General features: G+C 56.9%; 2 protein-coding genes across 3 annotated transcripts in view; both read left to right on the forward strand.

The window, feature by feature from the left end:
* The window catches only part of DIS3L2 (DIS3 like 3'-5' exoribonuclease 2), a 177,061-nt gene extending 171,799 nt beyond the window's left edge, over positions 1-5,262 (forward strand). Inside the window, exons 17-21 of one of the 2 annotated variants that reach the window (XM_014312335.1) lie at positions 529-676; positions 782-912; positions 1,141-1,245; positions 1,918-2,019; positions 4,717-5,262. In XM_014312335.1, the coding sequence (XP_014167810.1) occupies positions 529-676; positions 782-912; positions 1,141-1,245; positions 1,918-2,019; positions 4,717-4,815 (585 nt within the window). In that variant the 3' untranslated portion in view covers positions 4,816-5,262. The remainder of the gene's footprint in view (positions 1-528; positions 677-781; positions 913-1,140; positions 1,246-1,917; positions 2,020-4,716) is intronic. The other variant, XM_031055477.1, reaches the window with a different exon arrangement.
* Positions 5,263-7,136: 1,874 nt separating this feature from the next.
* Positions 7,137-7,871, forward strand: part of LOC102037706 (intestinal-type alkaline phosphatase-like) — a 6,747-nt gene continuing 6,012 nt past the window's right edge. Inside the window, exons 1-3 of the mRNA XM_031055425.1 lie at positions 7,137-7,314; positions 7,478-7,593; positions 7,668-7,842. Coding sequence (XP_030911285.1) covers positions 7,137-7,314; positions 7,478-7,593; positions 7,668-7,842 — 469 coding nt within the window. The remainder of the gene's footprint in view (positions 7,315-7,477; positions 7,594-7,667; positions 7,843-7,871) is intronic.

Raw genomic sequence — 7,871 nt, forward strand, 5'->3', positions numbered from 1 at the left:
GCTCAGCTCCCCAGCTGCCATGGTGGGATGGAACAGCAGGGATAACAGCAGGGCTCTCTCTCCTCCTTGGAAGCCACTCATACCTGCCCCCAGTGCTCTCCAAGCATGCACAGTGTGTGTGTAAAGCCTGCAACCAGACCCAGAACCAAAGAGCATCTGATGTGGGCACAGAACAAGCTGGGCTCTCCCCTGGAAGATGAGAGGAAGGCAAATGAGCCCCAGGACCTGAGCAGAAGCAGGAAGCCACTTACACCCGTGGGTGATGTGAAAGTTGATGCAGTCCTTGGGGCCAGGTAGGGACAGCTGATAGCCAGCAGCTCCTGGCAGTGGCTTTGCCCCTTCTATTCTGTGCTCAGTTTCTGCAGTGCCTGTGCAGCCCAAGCTGAGCAGCAGGTGAAGGACCACCAGCAGACAGGATGTCTTCAGGAGGGCCATTGGCTGCTGGTGCTGTGTCTCACAGAGCCAGACCCCTCCAGCCTCGTGGCACCAGCCTTGCTCACACCCTTGCTTGGTTTCTCCCCCTTTCAGATGGCTCTCTACTTCTGCACCGGCGTCCTGGATGACGAGAGCCTCTTTCACCACTACGCCCTGAACGTGCCGTTCTACACCCACTTCACGTCCCCCATCCGCCGCTACGCCGACATCGTCGTGCACCGCCTGCTCTCCGCCTCGCTCGGTGCGTGTGCTCCCCTGCACGGGCTGGGACAGGGACAGGGGCCATGGCATGGCTCTGTGGCAGGAGGGAGCGTGGGCATGTTGTTGTCACTTGTCCCCTTTGCAGGTGCCAGATCCCCCATCACAATGGAGAAGGAGGCCATCCAGAAACAGGCAGATCACTGCAATGACCGGAAGATGGCTTCCAAGAGGGTGCAGGAGCTCAGTGCTGACCTCTTCTTCTCTGTCTTTGTCAGGGTAAGACCCAAGGCTATTTTTTCCCAAGGCATCTCTGGATTTCCCTGTGAAGGCCCAGCCTACATGGGCAGGGGGCTATGTCTGCCCACTTGGCTTTAGGAAAAGCAAACAGTGAGAGGACACACTCAGCAACCCCCACTGCTGGATTCCAGGACCTTGAGACACTGTTTCCCCTTGGGGATTGCTGAATGAGATCTGCTGTGTAGTGACAGCCCTGTCTCTTGACAGGAATGTGGTCCTCTGGAGTCAGAAGCCATGGTAATGGGTGTCCTGAGCAAGGCCTTTGATGTCCTGGTGCTGAAGTTTGGAGTCCAGAAGCGCATCTACTGCAATGTAAGTACCTCACCAATGTGAGACAGTGCCAACCCTGCCTTGCCAGAGCATCCTGGCATCACTGCAGGCAGTGGCTGTCCTGGTGCCTTTTTGTGCCAGCCCTGCAACAGGCAGAGCTGGGCCTGAGCTGGGCCAGCCAGAGGGGAGGGAACCTTCCTGGAGTTTGCCTTCCATACCTCAGCCCAGGCAGGCACAAGAACTGGGGTTTTGGATCAGCCCAGTCTCTGGGGACCAGCTTCTCCCTGTGACATGCTGGGTAAAAGGGAATAAAGCCGGATTCAGGGGAACAGAGATAAGCGTGGATCTGAAGCGAGGACAAGGAACGAGGCTGGTTTTCATTTCATTTAATCAGATGGTTTATCTGGGGCTGTGACAGCAGTGCTGTGGGCCAGCACCTGCACTTGGTGACAGCATCCTCTCTTAATAACCTGGTTATGTGTCTGGCAATGACATCTTTAAACAGGACATAGAGCATGATGTATGGGCTGGTGGTGTGTGGCAGCAGCCCCTGATTTACATGCTAGGCTCAGGGTCACAGGCTGCTGCATCCCAGTTGTTGAAGAGCTGCAGAGGCAGCTGGGCTGTGCTGGGCAGAAGCAGCCTCAGCCCCATCCACAGGGGAGGTGGAGGAAAGCTGGGAGGCCACATTCCCATCACCCTCCCTGCCTGCAGGCGCTGCCCTTGGTGGACTTCCGCTTCCAGAAGGCAGGGAAGAAGCCAGAGCTGACACTCCTGTGGGAACCAGAGGAGCTGGAGGAGGAATCTGTGCCCCAGGTAAGGGCTCCACAGCATGGGACAGGCTCACAACACCATGGGGCTGGCATGGAGGCTGTGGTCAACATGTGGATGCTGTGATGTCTGCAGGGACAGGTCTGGGAGGCAGGACTTGTCTCACAGGGTATCAGGTCCTGCTATCTGTGTCCCTTTCCCAGTGAGCTCAGCTTCAACCTCAGCCTCCTCTGCCATCCATTCCAGTCCCATCACTGCCCTCACAATCTGACCCCTCCACAGCCTTCAGTCTCTGCCCTGCCTGCTGTGTGCCCTGCCTCCCAATTCAGGTTTTTCCAGGAATTGAATTAACATGCTGTTTACTTCCTCCTTCCAGATCATCAATTAAGATGTTAAGATCAGGCTTAAGGCAGCTCTTGTCTAGACCCTTCCCCCACCCTGGCACTCTTTGCCCCTGACATGGCTTTTTCTTGGGGTTTCCATCCCTGTGACAGGGTTGAGCCTCAATTAGGAGAATTTTTTTTAAATCAGACTTCCTGAGATGCAGTCTCAAATGGCTTAACAGCATCTAGAAATCTCTCTCTTGTGTCCCTGTCATCTATTAACTTGGTAACTCAATCAAAGGGAGCAATCACATTTGTCTGGCTTGATTAAGTGGTGCTTCTTTGCCAGCTTTTGTCTGGCATGGCTGTAAAACCCCAGCTGTGTTGACTGCTGCTGTCTCTGCCTGAAGGGCTAAATCCCAGCCTCTCCCTGCACCTCTCCAGGGGCTCTGCACTTGAGCCCCAATTCTGTCCAAGCCCAGCACATCCCATCCTTGCCCACTCAGGTTTCCTGACACAGAGTGGGCTGACCCTCCCAGCTGGGGTGATGCATGTGCTGGAGAGTCCTTCCCTTCCCAGGATGGATGTTGTGATCAGAGCTGGATCTGGCTCTGCAAACATTTCTGCAGGCCTCCCTCCCTTTGAAGCGGAGCTTTCCTCTCTCTGCTTGGCTCAGAGAAGTCCTGTGGATGCAGCCTGGAGTGGCCTCAGTTCCCCCTTTCCTACAGGAGCAGGGATCACTTACACCCTAGCAGGGAACTGATGAAAAATGATTCCCCAGCATGAGCAGGGCCCATTTTGGTTAAGAAAACAGTTGGTAGAGGAAACTCCTCCACAAACCTTCCACACCTCCTAAGAAAACACTGGAGCTCTCCCATGGGATCAGACTCTGAGCTATCCTCCAAGCCAGCATATCCTTGAGTTTATAAATCTCCAGCCCTGCGATGATCCAGATTCCTATGAGCCATGCTGAACTCTGGTAGATGTCACCTGGACACCCCACAGCACCCCAGCTGGCCCCAGCCCTTGGTCTCTGCTTCCTGGTTTAGCTGAGCCTGGCCAGGCAGTGGGAGCATCAGGTCTGGGCTGTTTGCTTGGCCCTGCCATAGAGGGCAGATGTTGCCCCCATTTCTCTCTGATCTCCAGGAGATGACCAGGGCCTCAGTGGACATCACTCAGGGGTGGAGTAAAAAGTGGATCTAAGACTCAGAGGATTTGATGTGAAATTGTACTGTTTCACGGCAGTTCAGCAAAGGGATAATGCAGGATTGCATTATCCTGATTCTCCCCCTTTGACTCCCCCATATGTGGGGGCTTTCCCCTGAACACCACCCCCTGCACTGCAGCTAGCTGGGGTGGGCAGGAGCTCAGTAACTCACAGCTCTCTGGCAGCCAGTTGTGATAGGATTTTCCTGCAGGTTGCTCCTCACTGGCCACTTTGGTACATTTAAGTCTCAATAAGATTTTCCTGTTCTGAATGATTAATCTGGAGCAGCTGGCGCTGGATGAGCTGGGAAGGGTTGGACAAGGTCACACCAGTAGCTCTGAGCCTGCTTCTGGTGGGGCCAGCCCCGAGCAGATGGCCCCAGTGAACCCTGATACAGCACAGGGAACAGGCTCCAGCAAGCAAAGTCCCCAAATGCCTGTGCATGACCCCAGGACAGCCCTTCCCAATGTCCCAGCCAGCCCCTTAACTGTGCCTCAAGGACAGACCAGATCAATACTTTCCACTTCTAATCCATCAATCACAGGAAGAGCTGAGCTCAGAGGAGCAGGAAGATGGCAGCAGCACTGCAGTTCCTGAACAGGAGGGATTGATTTTCTGGGGTCTTCGTTCCCTTGCATTGCTCTTATCTATTGTGCTCCCTTCCTGGGTCTCCTCTCCCTGTGGGAGTACAGGCAGATTGTTCCTTCCTTGTGGGATGCTGATGAAATCCTCAACATCATGTGGAAACCCTTCTCACAGCAGCTCAGCCTTGGCTCTTGGCCAAGCTCCATTAAGGGATGACTCCATGTGGTGCTGCGGCTGGAGAGGGGAGGCACGGGTGGCCTGGAGGGGAGATTGGGACCCAAAGCCAAGGGCATGGATGCCCACAATTCTTCCCAGACTGTGTGGAGAGCAAGAGTGAGTCCTGATCAGGCTGGGATAAGTGAGGATGTTTTGGGAGGCTCATTCAGGTTGGTTTGGATGCCCTGGTTGGTGTCAGAGTTCGTGGTGTTGCCCTTGAGGATGGTGCCTCCAGCCCTAGGAGCACCCTGGACCCCAGCAGATCTATCTGAATCCATCCTGCCCTATTCCCTGTTCCTCATGGGTGCACTGATGGAGGCAGCAAAAGCCAACACAAGCTTTAAGAAAATCTTGGTGTGATTCCAAGCTGCAAGAAAACCCTCTTTTCTCTCTTTCTCTCCCCTGATGAAGGTGATCACCATTTTCACGCTGGTGGAGGTGGTGCTGACGGCGGATGGTGGCCCCCTCAAGTACAGTGCCCTGCTCAAGAGGCCAAGCTTGGACAAGTGAGAGCCCTGGCTCTGTGTGCTCCCCACTGCTGATATTCCCTCACCTCCCAGGCCCCGCTCTGGCACCTGCTGGAGACAGAAGGGACTCACAAGGACTTTGGGGTTCTGAGTTTTAAAACCATTGTGGTTTTATTTCTGATTTGGATTTTAACTCCACCTGGGAGCAGGGCTCAGGGCTTGAGCCTGCCCCAGGCAGAACATTTCTACTCTTGGGTATTTTTAGCATGATGCTTTCTTAATGTTTTTTTTAAGGCAGTGGTGTCCATCTGCAGCTTCAGTGCCCGTGGTGAGGGCCGAGAGAGGGGATATGTGTCCCCAGGAGCAGAGAAGGACTGGCTCCACCATCCCAGGTGGGATGTGGACACAGTGGGATGCAGCCATGGGGCCGTGCAGGAGGGTTTCTTGCAGGGTTGTGTGTCATGTAATAAAAGCCGGGTCAGCAGCTGTGTGTGGAGCTCGTGCAGGTTTTTATTTTGTGCCCTGCATGTTCCCAGCAGTAATTCACCTCTGCACAGCCCCCTGCCTTCCCATGCCTGCCACTTCCCGGGCATTATGGAATTTGGCCTCACTGCCTGTCCCACCCTCAGATATGCTTGACCAGAAGATGTGAGATCAGGGCAGGTGTTCTCAATACCTCTGACTTCACCAGGAGTCCTTGTGTGTCTGCTCCAGTCCCTCACACCTTGGCCACCAGCCTAACCCTGCTCAGGGACCCTGTGGCACCATGTCCTTGCATCCAGTGCCTCACTGACCAGCTGACCTCTGCCATCTCCAGCCACCTCTGCCTGCTCTCTGTCCCCATGTCCCCCACCCACACTCTGAGGATGTGTTGGGGGCATGAGCTGCTCTGGCAGCCTCCACATCATCACAAGCAGTGGCTGGTGAAGGGATTGACATCTGGCAAGAAGGAATGGATCCGTTGTGCCAGGCAGGGAGGGAGCCCTGCATCCCTCTGTCCCGTCAGTGGTGACAGCCATGGCCAGCACCAGCACATCAACCATCTGCAGGAGCCAGGAGCTGGCCAAACCTCGACTGCCTGGGTCAGGATGGGGGGTCAGGGCTGGGCACAGCACACTTCCTAGGAGCTGGTGAAGCCATCAATGACACCTGTAGTCCCCAGGACTTGTGCTCATGCAGAGTCCTTCCAGATGGCCTGGTGCAATCATGGGTGGATGTCACCTGATGCTGGTGACAGGGAGCTGTTCCTGCCCACAGCAGGTACACTGCTGTGGAGTGAGCTGGCATGGACTGGCCCAGGGCACCCAGCATGTCAGGCACCAGCTATCCCAGGAGCTGATAGGCAGTGTGTGACTCTGCTGGGAGTGGGGACCAGAGGACACTGACACCAAAGCCAGTATGTCCACTCCCTGCCCCTCAGCCCAGTGTCCCCCTCCTCGGGCTTGTCTCAGGAGAAACCAGGCAAATCCAGCCTGGCCGAGCTCAGCCTGTCTGCAAAAACAGCCCTTTGCCCTGTGCTCTCCCTCCCACTCCCCAGGGTTCCACAGGCAGCTGCCCCCATGGGAGCTGGGGCCCAGAGGTGCCCTGGTTCTCAGGGACAGGAGGTCCTGCCTTGCTGGTGGGGGCAGGGATGGCCCCAGGGTGGGGCGATGGCATTGGAGGGCCCTGAGAGGGCTGGGAGATAGTCGGTGAATGTTATCAGCCCATCGTCTCACGGGGATGAGCCATAAAGGGCTGTCCCTGGGCCTGGACTAAGGCAGCATTCCAGGAGGAGCCGGGGTGGGCAGCATGGGGCGGCCGCTTTCCTCTGGAACCTGCCTTCTCCTCTGCCTCCTCGCCCAGCTCGCCACTGCAGCCTCTGGTGACAGGGGACGTGTGGGACAGTGGGGTAAGAACCTCTGGTGGGGGATGTTGGGGATGGTGTCACTTCTTTGGGGATCTCCAGGGGCTGTGTCACCTCCCCTTGGGATGCCAGCGAACAGGAACCCTCACAGCCACCTCAGGGTGCTCTGGACCACAACCTTTGAATGGGTTGGTCTCAGCTTCCCCCCAGAGCAGGCCCTGCTCCCCCCCTGCCCTGTCCCTGCTGCTCCCGACCCCCATTCCTGACTTGGGTAAAGTGGCCCAATAGCCTCAGCCAGCCATGGCTACCCAGCCACTGCACACTCTCTGTGGCTGATCCTCAGGCTCCTCATCCACTCTGCCAAGAGGTACAAGGGACTTCCCTGCCAAACTGTGCGTCAGTTTCCCTTCAGCAGGTGGTTTCTGAGCAATGCTGGTCTGGAAAAGACCATGCTGATCTCGTGGGGTTTCCTGGTCCTCCATGGGGTGGGCTTATAGAAGCTAAATTCACCTCGGGTACAGATGGGCATGCTGGACCCCCAGGGGTGTACCTGGAGGCTCCCAGCTCTCCTCTCACCTCCAGATGCTGAGAAGACCCCGGGATACTGGAATAAAGGTGCCAGGAGGAGGCTGGAGTTGGCCCTGGCCTTGCAGCCGGCAGCACAGCGGGCCAAAAACATCATCCTCTTCATGGGTGACGGTGAGTGCCCCGAGTCACTGCCAGGCCCTGCAGCTCCCCAACAGCCAGGGGATGTGGCTGGTGAGAAGATGGGGCTGGGGCAAGCCCTTGGGCAGTGCCTGGGGAGGGTAGGGCTGTCCCTGGTCTGGCCCCCTGCCCCCCAGTAACTCAGCTATGGCCACAGGCATGGGGCTGTCCACCATGTCAGCGGCTCGGATCTACAAGGGGCAGCTGGCCGGTGCCTCCGGTGAGGAGAGCGTCTTGGCCATGGAGACCTTTCCCCACATGGCCCTGGCCAAGGTGAGTGGGGCAGGGCTGGGGGCATACTTCTGCTGCCCCTGCTTGAAACCCCACTGCACCCATCTTGCTTCCAGACCTACACCATTGACCGGCAGGTGCCCGACAGCGCTGGCACGGGCACCGCCTACCTCTGTGGGGTGAAGGCCAACGCCAAGACTCTGGGCCTGAGTGGGGCAGCCGTCTATGGGAAATGCCACACCACCTTTGGCAACGAGGTGGACTCTGTCCTGCACCGGGCCAGGCTGGCGGGGACGGGGGCGGAGGGAACCCCGGTGGGA

Source organism: Geospiza fortis, unplaced genomic scaffold (genome assembly GCF_000277835.1).
Source record: "Geospiza fortis unplaced genomic scaffold, GeoFor_1.0 scaffold172, whole genome shotgun sequence".
Taxonomy (NCBI): Eukaryota; Metazoa; Chordata; class Aves; order Passeriformes; family Thraupidae; genus Geospiza; species Geospiza fortis.